We start from the raw sequence: 25,282 nt of genomic DNA on the forward strand, positions 1-25,282 counted from the left end.
GGTCTTGCGACAGATTAATTGAAGAGTTTAGTGCAAAAAGGGCACAATTACAAAAATGCCAATTTGATTCTTTGTTATTAAGGTCCGTGCACTTTTCCAAAACGTAAACGTTCGACCACGTCTGCTTATAGTAACTTCGACACCATTTTAAAACAGATTCCGAATCAGAATTTGAATGACAAATAAATTAAGAGCTAAATTTATTCGGGAAAGTACCGACACTCGTCATTTTAGAATATTTTTTTTCTGTCTCCGATGCTGTCAGAATGTTAGATGGATGGAGTTGGCTCACGATCGTGTCCAGTGGCGGACTTTGGTATTGTCGGTTGCAGGTTCTGCGACCAGGGAGTTAGTTAGTTAGTTTGTTAGTTAGTTAGTTGATCAGTTAGTTAGTATTCTATGTAAAGAGACAAAACTAAATATTAAATTACGCTTCTAAAAATATACCATTTTATCTATTGTTTTCTATAATTGTGAAACGTGAAATCTTGCATTTACGAAAAAACAAAGAATGAGGATTTTGAAAATAAGTTGCTGGGGAGGATATCTGTACATTAAACGTATATCCTGATATGAACCTGAAGAAAATTTCATGATTAAAAACTTCATAATCTGTACTCCATCACGGTGACATTTACTGACGACACGGACGAATAATGTAGCACGTACGAGAGAGTTAAGAAATACATATAAAACATTTATTATAAACCTTGAAGAAACGGAGACCTAGGCGTAATGGGAGGATAATACTAAAATAGACCTTCAAGCAAATCGCTGAAGTTTAACTAGAGCTTGTTAAAGGCATTTATCAAGTGTCGTGCATAGTCAGACTAGTTTCCTTTGTTACTCTCCGTCTCTCCCACAGGGAACTGTAATTTAACGGCACCTATATATGGTCATCATTCCGATATGCATTTCACTGGTACGAGTTTTAGAATATGAGACGCTCTTCTTAAGATCGGCTTAACAAAAGGATTCAGACCACTTGAGAATCCACTGGGAGACTCGAACAGTACCCTCATATTTACATGATAATATTATTATTCCAAATGAAGCAACACCTAAATCGGAAATGTAAACATATACTTGATGAGAGTGGGTGAGTAACCAGGCCCTAAATTCGAACGACAGGTTTTCATCTGGTGTACGCTCGTATATCAAGAGAATAAAGCCTTCATCAACTTCTTGAGACGTGCACAAAATTGTAATAAAAATTTAAAGAAGCAGGGCATACTAGCGACTGAAATTCATTAGCTAAAACCATAATAGACATAAAAGAGGCCTGGCACTTGAAATTGTAATAACTTTGAAATGATGTTCGTATTTGGATCATGTAAATGATACACTAACGAAACAACTAACCTTGAATGTCGATAGTTATTCAAGTGGTCATGAAACTTTAAATTTAAGGAACCTGAAATTTTATTATCGTGTTCACAAAATCTGGCTACTGCACCCCATCGTAAAATGTTCAGTACAGCCCACACATACAACTCCTACTTCTCTAAGATACATTATCGTCCTTGAGTCTACGTCTTTATCTAAGAAAATTCTTTCTTCATCTATTACAATTTTGTACGTCTGCCGTGCATGCTACATGTCCCATTCTCACAAATTAATTTAACAATTACAAATTATGATGCTCCCCATTTTGTAATTTTCTCAAACACCGCGTTACTTCCTATTTCTTGGGTCAAAATATTCTCTCCACAACTTTGTTCTCAAAAACTCTTTCTTGATGTATGTCTTCAGCGTAGTAACTCCGTGTGGACTTGTAGGTGGATACCAACATTTCGGAAGAACATACTGCCTAAATCTTCAGTATGTTCTTCTTCAGCACCGGAAGAAACTCACTCTACATTTATTTTATACTCGGACAAAATACCAAGTTTAAAAATCGTACAAAACATCACGCAAGATTTCTCCCAATATATCATTACAACAAGGAAGTCCTCAAGAAAGGTCCACAGAAAGACCAATCTTATCTGCACAACTCTTGCTTTGTGCATTGTTCTTCTACACTTAGCAAGGTTCGGATACGATACCATGGCTTACCACGGCACGGGTTATGACTCGTTTTGATCGGTCTGGGCGGGTTACATCAGGTCAAGTTAGGTTACGTTAAACTGTCAGAATCTGCAATGGTGTTTCCTGTGGTTATAGGAAAAGAAGCGCGGCTTTCTGCTTTAATATCTTCACCTTTTCGTACTGGACACGTTCTAGATTGACAGTTATATGAGAAGGGACGAACCATTCAGACGATGATTACAAGTTCCTGGGTTAGCATTTACATCGATCTGAAAATATTCACATACGAGCTGCTTGCTGTCTTGTTGCGAAAAAAAAAAAACACTGACAGGATAATTTGCATCGCCTGCGTTAAATTCAATCCACTACAATCGCATTGTGAAGAAAGTTAAGATCACAAGACGTTTCGGAAATTATTTCAAAAATTTAAGTTCCACCACAATTAAAAGCACTTTACTGCTGCAAGATACCTGAAATAAAAGTGTGTGTACGTCGCGACGTTAAGATTATGAAGCAAATAAGAATTATGTAACCAGAATCTTTTATGTTTATCCGTCATTCAGCAGTGTACTGAACGTGCTTAGATACTATAAGTCTGTCGCCATTACCATAAAACTAAAAAAAACAAATATTTGTTCATAATTACTGACAAGCCAAGTTATCTTAAATCATAACTAACCAAATGGAACACACTATGACATATAATTTACTTTAAATTAGTAGCATTCCTTTCCGAAAGACCATATTTAAGAAGCTCAAAACATGGCCGAAAGCAAAATGGTAATTAATTTCATACTTTATTGAATATATTTTATGTCATATTTTAAATTAGTCCAACAAAAATTATTAACTTAATATTGATAAAGGAAAGCATATATAATATCCTTGAGATACGATTTATATATATTTTCATTTTCTGAGTGTAAGAACTTCAACGAAAACCTAGACTCAGCTTCCTTCCCACCAATTAACTTCTCAACATCTTTGAATTTAATAATTTCCAGTTCTTGAAATATGTCCTCCGGTCATACCGATAATCGTGGAACTTAGCACGAATTTGCAACACAATTATCTTCTTTAGCATCAAATCTTCGAGCAAAATTGGTAGTTATAATTTTTAACACACAAAAATAGCGAAACATCACAAGACTAATTTATAACATCAGCGGGTTAATACAGCGGTAATGCATCCGACATCTCGACATGGTGATGCAGAGGGCAGAATGACGAAAAGTTGTACAGTTTGTATTTGTTACCAACTAAACATTTGCTTTAAGACCCCAAGAAAACCACGGAAAACATTGCACGAGCTGGCATTCCGTAATTTAAATACGAGAACACTAACGCCAGTCCGTATATGTGACGTTCGTTTATTGTGAAATTCCTTGCAGACGTTTGCTACATGTGAATGCTCTGGATGAGAATCGAACAAAGTCAGTACCCGCCACAAAATTGCATGTTTCAAGGTCACAACAATGCAACATGAACAGCAGAGAAGAAGTGAGTGAAGACAGCTCAGATCCAGCAGCGTAGCAAAGCTGATAACCCTATAATGGAGACAGAGTGAGGGGATAAAGTATTTACGTGACCTTGAAGAATGCAGTTTTCTGTGACGGCTTCCGTAGTGAAAGTGTCGCTGCAGGTCCTACCTTGCACAAACCGCTGACACACACCCACCGACCGTTGCTGGCGCCACGACAAGACGTCCCGTCGACTGCCGTTCTGTTGAGCGTCGCGTAGAAACGAAACCCCACAGGTCGGCAGTTCAGCTCGCACTTGTTCGGTGCTGCATGGAGGAAAAAAACAACAACTAAAATTACGTAATATTTGTGTTTCCTTTGAGGTACGGACTCTGTTTTTAAATATTATTTGGGCGGACTTCGGCTTCAGAGGATTAATGGATTGAAATGTATTCTTTTCTGCGAAGGAACTGAACTTGGAGAATTAACTGCAGCGGAAGGTGTTGCCAATTTTAAGAAAAATCATTCCTTTTTAGACCAAAATGTTTATTAAATACGAACACAAACGAACTTCAAAATATCACGCTCCGTAGTACAGTCTACTTTGATAAATTTAATTAATAGTACTGATATTATGTTGCAATAAAATTGCCTTTCTTCCCTGATATTTCGTCAAACAGGTCTGTATACCTACAGAGAAATGTTTCATAGTAACAGATACTAGAAAGTTCTTATCCTTAATGTTTGTGGCTGGAGTTTGACGTTTGAAGGTCTTCTAAATTTTCGGCAAACGTTCCAGTTACTTCACTGTGAATTGCCAAGTGGTTGGGTAAAAAAGAGACGTTCACAAAATGTATAAACGACAAATTCGTTACGAAAATAAATGATAAGATATTAATGAGGCTTGTAATTCATGTCATTTAAACAAATGATAGCATTGGTTCGTGATAATATTAAGAGAACAATACTTTCTGGAAATGTATTTTATTGAATACTTCTAAAAGTATCATCTTTGAACTACTCGTCGAACTGCCGTTGCTAACAGGACCATTATCCATCCCTTATGTGACGATACACGAACGAATATGGAGCAGCTACTAACAGGAGAAAAACCAAAGAACGAGAAGAAAAAACCTGCCCCAGTGCCACGATGTTCACCACAAATCTCACAAGGACTGCTTCAGAAGCGAAATCAGACCTTCGCGATGAGAAGCCTGCTACTAACAGTCTACGTTACGGCCCGTCCTTACATGACCCATGCAATGTCCTGACAGAACAAAATAACTTCATAGCTTCAAACATTACTCCTATGTGGCATAGGAGAGAAATTAATTGAATCTCCGTTTTATAGGTACTGGCCGGCGAATTGCCTACACGGGTTTGGCATGTTTATAATATCTGTTTATAAATACTTCATTGTCCGATATGATCAGTGATGGAGATGTGTGGGGGACCCTTAACCACTCCTTCGTTTCCGGCAAAATCCCTGAACACTTCTCCACCCACTCTGTATCAGTAATGTGTGGGATGCCTATCGATTTAGGGGCTTGGCGTTGCTATAGATACCAAAAACGGTAAGATAACAGGAGGTAGATCTAACAAGAACATTAAATGGGACACAGCGCCACGTGAAAATCGTGTTTAACGATGTATTTTAAAGTATCAAAACGTTATTATCCGTTCACGTAGGCTATGTGATATTCTTTATGCACGACAAATATATTCTTCCTGAATAAAAAAACGAAGAATGCGAAGATAATTGTCTTCTATGATATTTCACAGTGTCGTCTCGTAAAAATTTACTTTATGGTAATGGAGGCACCAAGTACACTTCTGTTTACAACGAAAAATCATAAGAAACATATAAAAATTAAAATTTGAAGCACGTAGGATACATAATTACAATTGGGTTTTAAAAGTCTGGCGGATTTATGTATGGTTTGCATAGCAGCTTCGTGTGATCTCCGAAATTCATACACAGCATCGCGATGGGTGATGGGACTACGTCACAGGACGGTTGAGGTCACGTGCTGTTGGACTGTGAATGATTAATGACAGGTTCAGTATATGATTGATGTTCTTGGTGATTTTATGGTATGCAAATTAAAGACAGGCTACCACAAGACGATGCAGATGTTTGTCATTAACAAAGACGCGATGTCATTATGCCAAATACGAAGATAATCGTATAGACGAATCGCAATTGTTTCTGGTAAGTTTCTACACAGTCAGGAGACGCCCTTAAGATGTGAACACGTCGATAAGATTATGTTTGCGTTTCGACAAAGCAATGTGATGTTAATTAACAGAACACTATAATTTAAGAAATGTAACAGCAATATTTGGCATGAGTGGCGAAGAAAATCATGTTCTATTTTAATGAGCCGCGAATCATGTTCTGAAGGCACAGGCAAACTTACCGAACGTTCGTTACATGTCACACTGTGTTGTGCGATCAGAAGACGTGAGAGAAATACGGGAAAAAGTAAAGACAAAACAGAAGAATTAAAGCAAAGAAATAAATTATAAAGAACGGCAGGAAGGAAGGTATAAACAAATAAATATGCAGCTTAATTGTGTGTTTAATCAAACACAGAAATTACCTTAATTTAAGCACTAGAAAATATAGTTATTTCTCAAGATTATCACGTTAAAACACGAGTAGAAATGTACTCTCAGTTCATATTCTCCAAGTACACACATTTCATATTAGTTATTGACACTATTGCTTCTCTGAACTGCCAATCAAACGTACAAAGAGCAAATTCTATTTCTTACTGGACACAAATGTTAGGTTAGGTTCACATTTCTTTTCATCAGAGGCTGAAAATAAGTTAAACAAATATAGCTATAAACTTGTGTAAACCAATTTGAGATGAACCAACTACAGACAAACAGATTATCCTGGTTCTCGGGTAACAATGGTTACTTTGGTGGTTGATGGAATTAAACCTCATTCTTGCATTTAACCATCTTCCAGAGACAAGGTTCATGACCAGAAAATGTTTGTGAGAATAAAACAGTTGCATTCTGAAGAGACATAAATCGGAATATTTTTTTTTTTTGTGGATAACACGCGGTAAGACTTTTGACAACTTACCGTCAACAAATGGCTCCCAGAGGTAATTTTGCCCCATGAACTTCTTCCCATTGAAAGTTTCGCACTGAAGTCTTCGGAAATCCACGGATCCAGGGGGGCAGAGCTGGGGACAAAAAATTCAGACACTTAGAGATTTGCGGATGATTGATCTGCAGTGTAGAAACGTGATCTCTGGACAATGCCGCGAAATTCATCGTTTAGAGCCGGGAACCATTTCGCAAACCGCTAATATACTTCATAAAAATCCTTTTATTCACAGTGTCAAATCGTTGACACCCCTCACGCCAATCCAAGAGAATAAGTCCTGACAAGTTTATGGTTATGCAGAAAAGTTATGGGGCCATTATGCAGCCATTTCATAATATAAAACGAGGTACGTACTATTTCTTTCTCGCAATGTTACGAGTTCACGTAACAAGGCTGTGATGAGGTCACACTCATAACTTAATACAGTACCAGTCTTCAACAGCAAAGATTGAGAATTTCTGGGTGGACAGACCAGGGTAACACAGCGATACATTAGCTCCTATTCTTAAATGTCAGTGAGATGAGAATTTACTGCATTTCCTTGACCTGTCTGTCTTACGGGACAGCCACGTGGCCAGACTTGACAACCAGCCCGAGCAGTGGCCGACATGCAAGTGGAAATTCGTTACACAAGTTCCGTTCCGGTCTCAGTCTTTCTTATTATTAAAATTAGCATATTTAAAGCTGCAATATCATAATGACGTACTCCGTTTCATATCATGACGAAGGCTGGACCAGACCAGATGTCTGAAACTGATAAGTAAGACAGAGCGCTCTGAGAAAAGACGTAGAATAAAACAAAACATATCCGCTCTAAGATTTCTTTCATTGTCTTTATGTTTGTTTATTTCCGAGATATAAATATATATAAAAAAAATAAAGATCATACTGAAAGTTCATAAATTATCCAACTTTTATTTCGTTAAGTGTAATACAGAATAATCTAAAAGTCACGCAAAACATTACTGACACATATTCTATTTGCCAAAAAAATTAAATAAAAAACAAAGTTATATCACGTGTTGGAAATGCCCACCGCGTTCAGCGATGTATGAATTCGCCATTTTCGTCGTGTTTGATGCAACCCTGTGAAGAGTTCCTTTGTCCCTGTGTCGTGGAAACCGTTCACCAGACGAGATAATGTCGATTTGTTTGGTACAGGAAACCCGGGAAATGTATCCCTAAACTCTTTCTGGCAAGTTAAATAAGAACGAAATGCAAGGTAGTGTTCGACAGCGGACACTCGTCTCACTTGTGAGAAAGACGTTCTTGCGCTTCAACTGCTGAAAGGTAATTGACGGACTGGCGTGAACAGGTTACAACACGACGTGACCTGCATGTGGTCGTGTACAGTCACAGCGATATTGTGTGTTTATTAATCCAATCGGATTGTATTAAACTGAAATCATCAACAAATATTTTGATATGGGTTGCGTGACTTCGATTACGCTGCATAAACAACATAAATTGTCTCAAACAAACGAAGATTCTTCATAAAAAGAAGCGATTTCTTCCGTATCACCTACCTGATCGTTGCAGATGTGAAACCTTTTGTAGACTCCAACGCAATGGCTTTTCGTGTACGGCGTACTGTTCCTGGAGCTGTAGAACGCATTGTCCCCTGCATCAACCACGACCCGACGTCTCCGACCACTTGTCAATCTGCAACACAGTTCACAACGTAGCAAACCGCCATTATCTCAGCGTAACCAACTAGCGGCCCAAGAGCCACAATCGGCCCGAGACCACTTCTAATTAGGCCTATGAAATTATGTCTCGGGACTGGCAAAGTTTTTACAGGCCGCATTTGGCCGAACTTTGCTGACCCCTTGTGTAAATAATGCTAAGCTACCACTATTCTGTCTTTCTCCACGACAATCTCACAATCAATAACACAAGTGTACACGTCCTGTTCTAATGTGTATAATTGAGTCAATGGTTTCTTGAACTTTCACTCAGCGGTGGGCTAAAGAAGATGTTTCAAATTTTTGTATGCTTCACGAATGATCAATCATTTATATTATACACGTAAGTGTGAAGGTCCATTCCTTCTACTGAGCTTTCACCACAGACTAATACGTGTCTCAAATTCTATCCCGTGAATGCCACTAAGAAAAGCTAACTACGTAAACAAACCCCAAAAGTAAACTCTAATTTTGATTTGTTCTTTACAATGTTGCATCCTTAAATGGTTTCATAAAAAATTATTATAAATACAAATCTGTTGTAGTTAGGGTAAATATGGTACTAAGATATCACAGCATAAAATCATAAATCAATAACTCACAACAGAAAGACCATCACTCAAAATTCAATTCATAGTAAAATTTTCAGGTTCTCAAGCTGAAGAGTATAAAGATGGTTATCTTCTGGGACGTTGAGCCGTGTACTGACAGACGTTTCCGAGGTCTGTACTGCCTTCACCAGGGCAATAATCGCCTTGATGTTGGAGACAACAGGCACCTCTGAAATGTCGATCAATTTCTACGAGACTACAACGCGCCATCATCCCAGAATATGGCCATCTTCATATCAGTGAAAATTTTAAATCTTACAAAATAAACATCAACGCTGAGACATAAGCGACTTTCATACGATGATAACGGAGGAAGGACAAATTGTTGACAATACAGTGCAGTTTTCTTTGCCCTGAAGGAAGGTGTGTTTAAATTATTTATGGTCAATTATTTAAGGAAACTGTTTCAAACTGGCCTTTCATAGGGAAAACAGTATTCATTTCAAAAACATCGATTACGTTGCGAATTAATGTTTCTTGTAAGTTTTGTTCAATCAAACTCCACTTTAATTCGGTGTTTCAGAAAATTACAATACATAATCAATAAGTACTTAATAAGCAGGCTAGAGAAAAAAGCTACAAAATTATCCCTAAAAATATGTTACTTCATCTATTTCATGTTCGATAAATTAGATATCAGATCGATTACGAACTGAAAATTACTACAGTTTAAGTCTCATAAAATGTATTTTCAACTTTATTATTCTCGGGGATTAAGAACGGAATAAATGATTCTTATTACCAACTGATCACAGTTTTAAATAATAGCATTCGGAAAGCAATTAACTACCAGAGACCTTGCATCTCTCGGCGTGATTTAATACAAATTAAGTGGTAATAAAAACAGTAATCCTCCTCCATTACCAAATTTATCTACAAGTTTTATTTGCACCTTACACAGTGTTATGCATGAACGATGACAAATTTCTTTCGATGATTACAAAAACTAGGAAGACGAGAAACAAGTCTAAGATGTTACAAAAAAGAATTAATTTATACAAAAGACAATACGGAATGAATAGACACAAATGCAAGAGGATGGATTATGGGAGGTTACAGAAGCCTGGATAATTGTCACAGAGCAACATACACCTTGGATACATAGCAGCTGATGATCAAGGAAGAAGTTTATCATGGGCTGATGAACGTCTCTACTTTAACTGAGGCCTTTAAATCACTGAGAAATAGTAGGATATTTATGAATAACAAATTGGTAAAGATTAAGCATTTCTTTTAGAAGATAGGCCTCCAATTTTGTTAGACGTACTGAGGAATGCCACGAAAACATGAATCAGGGTAACAAATATACAGACCCAGATTCGAACCGAGATGTTACAAAGGCGAACCACGGAATCTGTAACAGAATATACATACAGTCGATTTATAAATGGTATAATATTCATGGAGTGAGGTCTCAGGTTCTCATGGTGGCGAATATAAAGACGTCTTCTGGGTTGTTGCGCTGTGTAGTGCTGCAGAAATTGACCGACATTTCGACAGTAATGGAGGCTGTAAGGACATCTGAAACGTCGGTAAATCTGCACCAGACTACACGACGCAACATCCCAGAGATAGATATGTGACACCATTGGTTGGAAAATAACTTAGTCTAAACATAGAGGAAGTTTAAGTGATACTTTTTTAGATCTGCATTCTTCCTCAAGAGTCCCGGCTTGTTCGTGTGTTTCTGAACTATGATTAGTACTCTCTTTGTGAACTATAATGATAGATAATTGGCATCTCTGTAATTACAAATTTGCAAAAAAAGGGAGATAAACAGCCATATTTTTATTTGACTTCTATTTAAGGTGTTTTCAGTTCAGGTGTTGAAACTGATCACGAATCCGATCATTTGATACAACTAGCTATTAAAGTGTTAATTAAATCGAAAGACAAACTTTCCCCACAAGCAATGTTTTTGTAACCTGGAAAAATGTGACAAAGTTCATTTAAAAGTCTGTAGAAACATGTGCGTGTAGTCACATATATATATATACACACCGTGTCCTTAAAACGCGCCTTTGCTACACACGGACACTTGGCTCTGTATTATTTATATATTTATATGTTAACTGCTGACGTAGTCAATAGCTCATATTAGTTAGTGATGAACGGTGTGATGATTAGTTAAGAATGAATTGGAAAGCATGTATCAGGAAGGGGTCTTGACATAATTCAAAGTACTATCAAATCATTTACATGGACGGACTGAGGAAAACCAAAAGAAAACACTTCAGGACCTCCGGTTCAATCCAGGTAAATTTTAGGTGCTTATATTAGAAAGGGCCACTTTCCCATTTCATCACGTCATTAAACTTTATGTAACCTCTATGTAAGTACGTTCCTAGACTTATAGCTTTAGATTTAAGGTTCTCAATGCGATGAAAATATTAATACTTTTCTCCCGGGTTGTGACGCAGAAACATAATGCATCCATCTTGGGTCCTGAAGATAGAAAACGTTGGTATCTACCTACGAGCGTCACACCCCAGTAGAAAAACAAATATCTACATTTAAAAAAATTGATAATACCATGAATTTGATTACTTCTCAAGTGTGCAATTTATGAAAGAAGCTGGTGAGATGTTAAATGCAGCACGTGAGTTTGTGAACACATGTATCGCGGTCAACTCGCCCTCTCGCCAACTTCACAGTGTTCTGTTAAGTCGGACACCTCTATCCCACGATTCAGATATTTCCCTAGGGGTACGCCAAACACGAAGACTCCCTCTCTCAGACACAGTGTAATTTCAATACAGATGTTTTGACGTTCTTGCCTGAGGATTATTTTCTTATACAGTAAAACTTAACATCGTTCAAATTAACAGTTCCTATTAACCGTTTCCAATACAATGACTCACTTTTCTGTCCCCTGTAACGAAACACCACAGAAACAAGATGTATGGCGGAGTGGAAGTAAGACTCCATTCTAAATCCGTCCGACCTGTAGACATTCGCTTTATTGACTGACAGGGCCTCAGAGTCAGTCTGAATGTTGTGGCGAAGAGAGACATCCCTACCGGGGAGAGAACCCTGGTCGATCACCGTGTAGCCTAGTCACTATACCTAATTATATTGGTTCTCATTTAGATGGAGGGACTCAGGAAAAACACGGAAAAATTCCGACCTAGATTGAAACACGTTATCACTTAAAAACATAGCAGGAGTGGATACTACTACATAAAGTTTATTGACAGTGATGGATTATGATTGTTGTGATGTTTTACTTAGATTAATATCCACTGTCTTTATTTAAAACAAAAAAGGTACCCTCTTACCTGAAGACGGAAACAGAAACATTCTCCGAAACGTTGTAAATTTTTGAATTGTTAATATTTTAATTTCGCATTATTGTAATTTTAAATAATAGATAACGGATAATGTACAAACGAAATATCGTAAAAATAAAAATACTGCCTTTCTCTAAAGTTTCGTTCTATGGGACTCTTAATGTTCCCAGCATTTAACACAACAACCGCTTTACCAGATTTCCTAAATATCTCAACTTATAAACATCCCATAACCTCATTGCCTGTACAGATCACAACTGAATCAATACGGAAGCCACGAAGTGAAGAGACGTAGCTCGAATTTGGCAAACTTTTTCAGCGACTTTCATTCTATTACCACTCAAAGTACAAAATACAGCATAGAATCCTACAATCGCACGTCTCTGCCTCTGAATCAGCAGCGTCGATAACATTACACATCAACAACTTCCCGATATCACACAAGAGATGAGTTGTTATTCTAGTTGCAGATTTCATAAGTTTCGCTTTGTCGGTTGGCCATAGAAACGCAAAGGCGGGTAATTTCGTGGCTGAAGAAAACAATGGAGTTCATGCAGATCCATTAAACCAGTAAAGTGCAGGCTGACACGCAAGACATTGATATCCTTACAGGAACTGTACAGTACAGTATGGCTCAAAAATAATTACCTCTCTCTTGTATCTCTTCAACATTCTACAAAAACCTGGAAATAATCTAACATATGAAGTAAAACAATTCCATTTTTTGACACATACGTTCTTGGGAACCCTGGTTAACTATCCTACTTCGTACAGCAGAGGACCCGGGTTCGAACATCTACCTAGAGACAAGTTATCATAAGTAGTTCATATTTCTATCATTCTCTACGGAATATCGGCATATTATCTTCATTTAAACCCGAAAAATTAATTCCTTCCTGATTCATAATCTAGAGTGATCGTACAAACATCACCAGTTTTCCACAACTCATTTCCAGTGGCCTGTTATGGTCTCATGTCAGTATTTATAGGTCACCCTTAAGATCTGAGTCAGATTGGTGGGTTACGGAGAATTTAAAATTAGATTCTTGAGGGGGTGAATTCGTGCAACACGGTATTTCCAGTTACGGTTCAGCCCTGAAGATGGAGACAATATGTTCCTCCGAAACGCCGTTATCGTCCGACAAGTCCACATGGCGTTAAAACCCAATACACGAACATCGACGAATGCACCTAATACTTTGAATCAAGAAACAGAATTTGCTTTATTTCTAACTGCGATACGACTCACTCGGTAGAGCAATGGTTATCTGGTGGGAGTGCACGTACGTTGCATAGTGTTACTGCATGATCCGAAGTCACTAGTAGTAACACGTGCCAAGAGATAATGACTTGTGACTGCAGTCATGGTGACACGTTCGCACTGCTACCATTTCACATCCATCCACAGTAGACGTCACTTCTTACCAGTCAGCACTCCAGACTCTCATTTGAGAGGTCGAGGTTAGAATCTCAGACCCAAGAAACAAATATTCTAAGAGAAATTTATTAAGATATACCTTAATATAACTGCGTAAATGCTGAAATAGTACCATAAAATAGTTTTCAGCCAGTCTTATCAACTTTTCTAAGTAAATGGCATTACCATTCGGTATTACGTAACATATAACGTAAACAGAGCGTTGTAAACGATGAATCGATATAGTTACTATCATAAGAGTCGAGAGCGGCCAACGGTTCAGATCTTGGCGGAAGTAGACAGTATCTTTTTCCGAAATACTGGCGTCTACTTACGAGTCTACAAGGCGTCATGAGTCTACAACATTGATCAGAAAGCTATAAATGTGTAATCCTATTTGGCATCATCTTATTATCTTTAAATTCAAGGTTGCAAACCTGCTACTGCCGTCAAATTAGCTTATAATCACGAATGTTTCATAAAATTCTAATTTCTTAATGGATGATAATATAAAAGGTTAACTCGTTTAATATCATACCACTAGTTGCTTTTCTAATTCAATTAATTCAATGGCAGGTCGATGTTTTACGAAAAGTTGATAGTTTGTCAACCGGTCAAGAAATTTCACGCTTTTATAGAATAATACCATTCGTCACGGTGGTAACAAAACAGTGAGACTAAACTCTGAGTCAGTTGACTCCAGCTCACACATTCACACACTCTTTTACCCGAGACAGAATGATTCAAAAGTTAGGACGCACTGGCTGCAAAGCTGTACGGGCAGACATGTTGAATATCTCAAGTAAACCATTATTTATGTTCGTGATTATGAAGACATTTTACGCCAATTTGTATAATAACATCAGTTTTAAAATTATTCTCCCATCGACTTCCCGATCGATTAATACCCGCTAAGTCTTCTACTTCCATAGCACATCGTTGTATGTAATTTCCCACCTACTCCTTATTTAAACAAAACAAATAACTGAAAAGGTATTCATCATCAAAAGATAACTAAATAAAAATTAACTTTCCCTCGCAGGAAATCGAACCCTGGTCATCAAATATTAGCAGGTCATATTACTGCTGAACTAACCCTGACTCATTTATGGCCCTCACTAAATTTCGAAGCTGATACCGTCCTACTTGCCTGGTATTTATTTACGGGCAAGCTGAGGTTATTCAGGTATATAAATAGGTCCAAAACGCAGTATGTTCCAGGAACTCCACTTTTACGTAAGAGAATAAGGAACCCTTGTGAGAGTGAGGAGATAATAAAACGAACTACTTTTTGTTCCGCAGACCGAAGCACATATTTTGGTCCCCTTAATTAGAAATTCCTGGCTACCGCTCATCTGACTTACGCATGTCACTTAAAACTATTTTATAAGGCTCCTTCCTGAGCGCCCCGTGTCCGTCTAATGACCATCCGTGGAACGAGGGCTAATTCCACACGTTCATCAGCGTAATTCAAACAGTCATGTCGTACAATGAGCAGTGAACTTGCACGCCAGTAATCTGGTACGAAGGACGGAAACGTTCAGCTGCACAGTCCACATTATTACCAAGATTTCGATATTATAAACTACTGGCTGTGTGATGGGATTGGAAAGGAAACTATTCCATAACGAGGTGTGATTCTGTGCACAGATGTGTGTGAGAAGTTAAAAAAACAAACAAAGCAAGGAAGCAATTAAGAATGAGAGAAAGATGGAAGGAAAATAGTAAAGACGTAGGAGAAAAAATATAATCCGATCATAATAGCTAACACATCTGTGTGTTTGGGACCGTGGGTTTAAATGCAGCGGGAAGCTCTAATTTACAGGCCGATTCCTTAGTACTCTTCGCTACAAGTAGACGCGCTCCGTTGGATACCCATTACCAAATGCCCACAGATTAAATATGTTAGTTACGGTTTACTTAAATCAACAGCTCAGACTACACAGCATCGCATGACAGAATGAATGATGCACAATAAACCGAAAAGAAAAGAAATATATGAAAGGAAGCGGTCGCTAACTAATTTAAAATACAGTTTCTGCATTTTCCTGGACGGTCAGAGAAAAACCACGAAAAAACCTCAGTCCAAGTACCAAGTTTTAGGCCGAGATTCGAAGCAGGAACGTCATAAATGCTAAACAGGAGTGCTAAGTATCCCGTCGCAACGTCGTGCTACAAACTTAATAACACGCGATTAATTTAATTGTAAAACAACACTTCATAAGACAGTTCTTGTAACGTATGGTTTTTCACTGTAAACAGAGATTATTTCCTTAAACATCGTTAGCCAATTGATCTTTGTAATGGTTTCTTCGCGGTACGGACTACATTCTTATATATAACTTAGGCAAGCTTTGGCTTCAAAGGGCACCCAAATAAATTTAACACTCAAAACTAATTCTAACTCTATCAATGCACTTGTTAACATTTTTAGGGTGTAAACCACAGTGTAAACATAACAGCCCCAAACCACAGAAGGAGCCAACAGTAATCTCCGAAATGTTACACTCGGTGTCGGGTCGGTGGGTTGATGCCGCAAAGCGAGTGGCAGACTATATTTTCCGTGATATCTTATGCACTGAACTATAAGCCCCAACTTTTTCCTAGCACTAGCATCGCCCGCAGCGACTCAGAGGCAAAATGTGATGTGGATTCTACCTTTCCGCACGGGGAAACAGTTTCATTTGTCTCGCTGATGCAGAACGCGGCTCATTATCAAAGAATAAGCTTCAAGGTCTTCAATATTTACGTTTATTTATTAACTCCAAAAAACAATTACGAAATATTAAGCTCCAAATGAAAATACACCGGAAACTACGACATATATTATGATCACCGAAGAAAAAAGTCCATCTCTAAAATTCCAGATAACGGAATTAGTTATAATCTTCTAAAATAAAGTAATATTTTTATATTTTAATATCAAAGAATCAAATAACACGTATAGGGAAGACCAGAAACGCATATGTAATTTTAATCAGAAAACCTGAAAGAAAAGGTATACTTGTGAGACGTAGGTTTAGACGGGATGATAATATTAAAATAGATCTTACGACTTGTAGGTTCTGATGATGGAGACATAGGACAGTCACCTTTAAGGTAATGATCAAACCTGTGGAGAGAGCGGCTCACCATTAAAACTCCGTATAAAGATCACTTAAGAAACTCACAGCTTCATAAACATGTACATAATTTGGCGTCAAGGATTTAGTTTCATGGGTATTTATAACGTGTTATTAAGTATATTAATAGCGTACTATGTAATTACTCTAATTATGTGCTAGTCGTGTGGGAAAACCTCATATATCATTTAAATTACCAGGCCAATAAATCGGAGAGACTGGCTTTTGTTGCTGCCCTGTAAGCAAATCTGTCAGCTGGAATGCGTTGTGACAAAGCTTAATTTAACAAGATCAAATTTTATATGACGCAAAGGTTGTTCAGTTGTTACTACATGTTTTGTCACAGGCCGCTAATCGAGCTGATGATCATGAATATCTCAAATGTAAATGAAAGCGTAAGCAAGTTCGGTTCCATTTGCATACGAGGGATAGATTGTGTACAGTAGATAGCGAAAGAACAAGAAATATTGAACTCGGTGAACAGAAAAAAAATCTAGTTCAGTAGGAGAAGTGTGTTCAATAACACAACATTTGAAATGTGCATTACAGAGAGAGAGAGAGAGAAAGAGGAATTGGTGGGGGGGGAGAAGTGAGAGACACTTCGATATCTGGGGGGAAGAAAGAGCATCTTATAGCTAGAAGGTCCCCAGGCAATGCCCGCTCGTCCTTCTGTTAAGGATAAAGTAAGAGTGAAGGCGTTAGTGTAATGATTGGCATAAAAGACGGAATTTTGAAATTTTGTATTAGCGAAAGCTGAGACTATTAATTTGGAAGTTTAATACATAATTTAGAAGTTCCTACTGAGGGGAGGGGGGTAAATTTTGACGGCGTTAAGGGGTGGTAAATTTTGATTAATTTATATCGGGAGGGCTGCATGAGAAGCTTGCAGTGGCAACTTAGAACTTGGGAACCATCTCAGCATTTGCTTGAAGACAGAGGAAAACCAAGGAAAACCTGTGTCGAGATGGCCGGTCGCAGGACCTTCCGGGTGCGCGCTGACTACTAGCCAGCGGTCCGGCAGACAAAAGAGGAATTTGTACGGCTGTGCATTACATCTCGTCTAAATAATAGTTAAGAACTGAGTCCATACCGCAAAGAAAACACTACATTTCACCATTACATCGATTAACTGATTAATGCTGTTTAAAGAAATAATAGTTTGCACTGAAAAGCTTAAGAAGTACACAAACACAAATGAAGAATTACTGATGGGTCATATAGTTACCATTGGGCTGTAAATGGTCAACGAAAAAATAAAATGAGCTTAGGCCTACTCAAAGCATCCTAACAAACATTTCATTACGGTACACTCGTATCTCGCCCAAGCAACTATCCAGAAAAAAATTTAATTACTTCAAACCATTAATAGTAATTCACCTGTGTAATTCTTAATCCTACATAGAGGAAAATTTAAAAGTCGTGCTATAAATCGACTGAAGGGATCGATCTTTAGATAAAAGAAACCATTTATTATGGGAATTATAACGATAACCATGACCTACCTCAATAAATCCCGATAGGACAGTCATAACTTAGATTCTAATCCTGTGAAACCCGGCGGTTACTAAAGGTTTCTTCAACTATTAATGTACAGACGGTAGCCATCTGGTGTTGCAGCTGATAAGTGAACTCACAACTTTATCAGCACTAATTGGGAGGTTCACAAAACACGCAGTCAGCCCATAGCGAACAGATGCATTGAGTTTATCAATGTTTCAGACTAAAAACCATTAACAGATGCAGATTTTAAAGTAGGTCGTTACTGAATTCGATAAACTACGTGATGTGGTTTATTTAACGATACGGCATTAACTCCGCAGTTATCTATAAAATACACTTTGGCAGAATTAAGTTCAGAATACGTATTTTAAAATGTGAATAGTGGTTAAACCAGCAATAAAATATGGTAAAGAAATATAGACATCGGGTGACGGAGACAAAAGAGTTGTTAAATAAGAAATTTATACAATCCTCAAGTTGGATGTACACAACCAGAAGACGATTAACTCTGTGAAGCAGTGTTCTTCCTGAGGAGATAACTTTTCTGGCTCACATAATTCAAAAACTTCCGTCAAATCTTCTGCAAGCGTTTTTCTATCAGCCCGCTTGTTACACTAAGACAAGGGAGTTGAGATCTTGACGATGGACGAACACAACTGAATCGAAACGTTATGGATCATTCTGTACTTCTCTTTATGTGGGTTTTTACGGTCTTATCGATTACGTGACGTGATGAAAAGATGGAAACAATATTAAAATATTAAAAAAAAACATGTTAACTTTAAAGTTATGTGTGCCGGCTCCTTGAGGTGACCGGAAGAAAATATAAAGCTTCAGTGGGGGGAGGGGCGATCTCATTAAGAGCACAGACCATAGCATAGGAACACTATAAATTCATGTCACCCCTGTTCCGAATTACCTTTCTATGTACATGCTGCTGAACAACTTACCTTGTCTATTGTAAACATATATATGTCTGCAAAATAAATAAATACATAAATGTATAAATCTACAGGGTGGGTGGGAAGTAAGTAGGCATAAAATAATCGCTTTGCATTGGAAATATAGAGGTTATAACCATTTCTCAATGCCTACTTACTTCCCACCCACCCTGTAGATCTCCGGGTTGAGCCGCGATAAAATTTTGAGGATTACGCAATGTTAATGAAGTCTACTGATTACTTTAGAGTAGGCCACGACCACTGCGTACATTCATATTCATCTCTGAGAATCTGCCTTCATGACATTATAATCTATGTAATCGCGGAAGTTGAACCACGGTGTTAAAACAATCTTGTATCAGATCGGTGTAGCGTGTTAAACAAAAAAATAGTATAGATCCATTCATGTCTAATCGCTGAAATTTAACTTGTGTACCTAAGGATAGGGTCTGAGTAAACTTAACTACTAAAAGTCGATTTAAACGCTCTAAAGATGGCTTTATGTTTATCCAGAGATTTGTAAACTAACTGTTGTACGTTTACTCAAACAGCGTTTGATGCCAGCTTGAGTTAGCCTGTGTGTTCAGGTAATTAAAAATCTCATCCAACGACGCTCTGAAAACTTTCTGGTACCCTTCACTTTTCATTACTGTAAATCACGTTACACCCCTGTCGTAGGACAAAGCTAAGTTAATGCGACCAAAGGATAAACTTCATTCATCATTATCCTATTAGCGAGTTTAATTTTATTCATACTTATCCACCTGTCGGTTCCCTGATTAAATTATGGAATTTAACATATGAGCACAGGCTGTACAAACTTCCATGATTCCTGGGAGTTTATGTTATCTGAAGGCACCTCCTATTCATGCATTTTAATTTAAGAATTATAAACTTCTCTAACAGGCCTGTACTCCTCACCTGATGTTGTTAGGGTGATTAAATCGAGCAAGATGAGGTGGGCGGGAAATGTGGCACGAGCTGTTCTTTGACAAACCGAGTGTACAATCGACTTTTCAAAGAATATCCTAAACCACACAGTGAGTGAAACGATACTAAAATGGCGGCTGTGCGAAATTATGGAGTGAGAACAACACGAACGCAATTTAACGAAGGATTTTTAAAATCTGTCCGTTTCGGGAACCGAATCCTGGTATTTTAGTCCATAGTCAGTTAATCAACTTGCTGTGCTGCTTAGGCCCATTAGCATCTTCGAAGGGTATCAATTTCATAATAAAAAATTGAGATGGGAACAATCTTTGATCGCATAAAACAGCTTTGTTCCCATTATAAGTTGGAGATTTCTTATCTTTGGATGGTGGAAAAATGAAATCGTCTGACAGACTAGTCAGTTGATTTGACGCAACGTCGTCACGTATTGCTGTAATACTATAGTTATAAGTCTACCAATCACAAAAACAAGCCGTTGTTAAGATGGGATGAAGGGTATTCTTTCCCACATCCGAATAACCTTTCGATCGTACTACATAATACCCCCCCCCCCCTTCCCCAGAAGTCTATTGTTTTTAACCTCTTCTACGTCACGTTACGTCTTTTTGTTTACATTTCATTCTCTTACCATTTTTATTCCGATATTCTTTAGCTATTGTTTCCTCGTCCTGTTCCACACGAAATTATCTTCACACCATCCAATATGTTATGTACAGAAGGAAATAACAGGGGACTGTGTTTTCCCTACACGAAGACTTACCCATTACAAACAGCAATACGTTGACGCTTAAATCCAGTCAATCTCAGGGGTCAGTGTGCCGTCTAGAACAGATTGATTTAACTGGCGGCCCGTGTGTCACATCCAGCCCGAGACCACTTATAATCAGGCCCACGAAATTATGTGTTAATTTGTTGACATTATTACAATTTCATCTTTATTTACTTTAATCTGAACGACTTGGAAAAAATCGCGATTCGTATCCTGTCCGCTGCTTACGAACAAGCTACTGACTTCAAAGTCATAAAAAAATTGTAAGTTTTCCAGTAAAAATTGTGTCAGATATAAGCTGCTGCAGGAAAAGTTATAAATAATACGTAACTCTACAGTAATTTGCAAACAATTAAATAAAATCTACATCTGAGCCTACACTATGATAATTTATTCATAAATAAATATTGTTAAATATACAGAAAGGTGGCTATTACTTCTATAAATTGTGCCAGGAAGGGTTCTTGACCCTTGGGTCATCTTGGGAACCCTATTCTTCAACAGGTCTTCTGTTATAGCTTGCCATGACACACAGAATTTCAACAGGTATAATCTAACATAGCTACTGATCTATATTAAAAATTCCATATCCAAAATCTAATTTCGGCATGTCCGTAACTATTGCACAGATCTGTTAAACAACAAACCAATCACCCTTCATCAAGTACATATTGGCCACATACAACAGAACTAGGGCGTTTTCCACCACACCCCGTTAAATCACCAGAGGGTCACACTGTTTCCTCTTCAGCAGAGAAACGTTCTTTCAGATCACCAACATGTTCTGTCACCCAAGAACACGACTTACACTTATCCTATTAGCGTCCTCATACATTGTGTTGCCCAGCGGTAGGTTTATGTGTAACATGGTCCAAATTGTATCTAGTCCCGAGATGATACTGTCAGAAGACTGCATTAGTCTCAACTTATTCAGGACACTAAATGATACACAACGACATAATCAGTTTACAAACATAAAAGAGAGAAGAGGCCACTGATAGTTTACTACAGACACTCCTTGTTCGCGGGTTTGCGAAAAGTGGTTTTGCTTTGTTTTGCTTGTTTGTCGTCAGTCTTTCGACTGGTTTGATGCGGTCCTCCATCTTCGCCTAACTTGCGCCAATCTCTTCATTTCCACATCCTCAAAAATCTGCGTCACATATTCCAATCTTTGTCTCCCCCTACAATTCTTCCCTTGAACTGTTCCTTCCATTACCAAATTAACCAATCCTGGGTGCCTCAGAATGTGTCCCACCATCCTATCTTTTCTTCTCCTAAGATTTTTCCATAGACTCCTTCCTTCGCCTGTCCTGTCTAAGACCAGCTCATTTCGTACTTCATCACTCCACTTAATTTTCAACATCCTTCTATAGCACCAAAAATTATCGTAGCAATATTTGGTTCCCCTAACCCCATTTTATCCATAAGATCTGCACTTTGCGTAACGCGGTTTTGCAGTTCCATGGGTTTTCCAAGAACAGCAGATACTTAAACACGATAATAAAACAGTAGCTCAGTGCTCCCGGCCTTTGGTAGCATTTCACTTGTATCAGCCACGTAACTTTCCGACCGACCCACATAATTTATAATCGCTATAAATGTTTGGCAGACCATTGTTACGGAAGCTGGGATACCAGAAGACCACGTCAAGTCCAAGCTTAAAAGACTATGGCCGCATGTTCCAAAAGTCCACACTCTTGTCTTTCATGACAAGCTTATGGAAATTAGGCGCAATATTTTAGAAACCGAATAAAATATATTTTATGTTGCTATAAACATAAATTTTTAAGTGATACTATATTATGTTGGTTGAAATGTTTGTACACTGAATTCGTGTTTTAGTGAGGGTCAACGACAGCTCTTCAGGAGCCTAAATTTTAACATAAAGGGTTTGTCTTCACAACGTTTATTTCATACGTTCTTTCCAAGTAATGTAGTAGTCATAAAATTGCAAACTTCAAGGTCACAGCAAAACCCTATGAAGACAGTTCAGAACTCCCAGCGTAGCAAAGCTGTACTGATGACTTACGAGACGTGTGGACGGGGACAAGCTCAAGACATTCATCGGTCTTGAACCATGCAAATTGGTAGCAGCTCCTACCTTACTACAACTGTTACTGCCACTACTGTCGCGATATGGTAACTTATTTCAAGGAAATATCCCCGAATCTGTTCAGAAAGAATCAAGAAACCCACATTTAGATCGTTGCACCGTGTAATCTTGTGATTATAAGCCGACGTTTCGTATAAACGAATTCCCTCCATCTTCAAAGCTGAAGATGAGGAAACATGTGGCCTTGAAACTTTAATATATAACCATAAGACTACAATGAAATCTCCAAACAAGACAAGAACAGAAACTACGTTTCTAACCCTCGACCTTCTTCTGAATACGAACCAGAGTTCTAACCACTGTACCGAAACGTTAGGTTAACGCCTTTATAGAACATGAAATAAATAACAATTAATGACGTCATGGTTAACTGTAACATTTGTGTGTGTTAATGTACGGATGGGACACGCCCACATCTTATTTTTCTCTGCTGGCATCGTTGTATGCTGTAACAGCAGGCAGATGGAATTCGGATGTTCATCCAGCCATTTCAGAGCGGCTATGTTCTGCGTCTAGTGGAAGTCGCTTCTAATTAAATTTGGTATGCGATGCTGTCGCAACCAGCAGTCTGCCTAGCTTCTGCAGCATCCAGCGACTCAGTCCATTAAGTCAATTTTTTGAGGGTCAAGTTGCGAATTATTCAATGCCAAACCACTGGAGTCAGTCGGTCTGTCTGTCTGTCCCCTTAATGCGTTCATGTCCGTAAATAAAAACAAAGGACAAAGTCTGTACGCATTCACTGTTGTTATTTTGCTTGATAAATTTAGCATTTACGATTAAATTAAATCTGTTTTGTAAATATAATAACTATACGTTCAACTAAACGTTACCCAAGTCCCTTTAAAGCCAAATAAATAAATAAGAGTGACGCAGACGTAAGGGTAGGGTAATAAGAGATACTAACGACGGAGGGAGAACAGAGAGAAATTTTCGCCTATCAAGTTCATCAGACTGCCCGCTTGCACTTCCGATAAACAAAAAACAATTGAATACTCACTTCTTTCTGAAATAAAACACTTCACCACCACAAAAATCAGCTGGTTAATGTTGGTTAAGGGAAAAAATCGATGTTCACCAAACGTATTAATGTATTCTGCGAGTGAAATGCAGAGTTATTTAATATTGAAATAGGTGGTATATATAGTTATAACTGGGTCTTAAATTGCAAAACTCCTGTTTCGTACTCGAGATATCATTGGTCTAGTTTCCGGCCCAGAATCCGGTTAAAATGTCTGAGGTATTTTAATAATTCTCGTATATCTGGATCCAGGTAAAGACAAGTTTATTTTTAGAACTCCCAATGTAATCGATAATGTGTTTTAATCCTATGAAACATCTAAAACTTATCTGAACAACACTTAAAAATTATTTCCTACTTCAAATAGAACAACGGGTCTTCGTTACAAATATTAATTGATGAAGTCATTTACAGAAATAATCAGTCTTTATTACGAGAATCATGCAAAATTCATAAATGTTTTACACCAACAAAATTCTGAGGTATTGGACATTTAAGCATATGACAAGTCAAACCCAAGTCACTACTACAATATAAAGGTTTAAATAAACCAGGAAATATTATGTAATAGACTGGTCTATTGGTAATGTCTCAGACTTGTATTCAGGAAGTACTCTGTTATACGACGTCGTTCATGTACGAAACTACGTGAGGTTTTCATGTCTGACTCAACAAAGGAATTATATGGCCGTACCTTCGAATAGATCTGCTCGTATTCTTACAAATCCTTATATACTTAGCATTAATCGTCATCATCTTATTTAATGCCATGTTAACTTGTGCAGTTAAAACACAGTCATTAAACGGTTCGCTGCCGATGGATTCGGCCAGCCATAAAAGCAGTGAAGGCAGGTGGAACTAATGAAGCGAGGAAATCCGACTGAAGTTACATGCTTACTGGGTTTAAGTAACTGGACGATACTAATCTTGGGTGGTCCATAACAGAACAATCACGATACGTAGTTAAAATTTAACGCGTATTTGTATTAGATACTTTCAAAAAATGCGTATCGTATTCAGACAAAAAATAACTAGTCAAAATTATAAATTATTACACAAACTGTTGTACAAATAAATTATTACAACTACAGTGTGTCCCAAAAGTAACGCAAGCCGAAGATAAAAGGTAAATATTTTTTAGTGCGATTGGGAAATTTGAATTTGCAGTGCCCAGTGGCAACACTGGACTAATGTCACCTCAACAAATCCGTGGCTTTTTCCACGGTTTCTGTGACAATAACAAATCAGAT

General features: G+C 37.8%; 1 protein-coding gene across 2 annotated transcripts in view; it reads right to left on the bottom strand.

The window, feature by feature from the left end:
• The window catches only part of loh (thrombospondin type 1 domain containing lonely heart), a 237,466-nt gene that overhangs the window by 122,987 nt on the left and 89,197 nt on the right, over window positions 1–25,282 (bottom strand). For both annotated transcript variants that reach the window (XM_087344195.1, XM_022062385.2), the window contains 3 exons: window positions 8,142–8,277; window positions 6,589–6,691; window positions 3,678–3,814 (listed from right to left, as the gene is read on the bottom strand). In XM_087344195.1, coding sequence (XP_087200321.1) covers window positions 3,678–3,814; window positions 6,589–6,691; window positions 8,142–8,277 — 376 coding nt within the window. The remainder of the gene's footprint in view (window positions 1–3,677; window positions 3,815–6,588; window positions 6,692–8,141; window positions 8,278–25,282) is intronic.

Source organism: Zootermopsis nevadensis, unplaced genomic scaffold (assembly GCF_977971745.1).
Source record: "Zootermopsis nevadensis isolate Lab colony 2312 unplaced genomic scaffold, Znev_1.0 Znev_ptg000007l, whole genome shotgun sequence".
NCBI lineage: Eukaryota > Metazoa > Arthropoda > Insecta > Blattodea > Termopsidae > Zootermopsis > Zootermopsis nevadensis.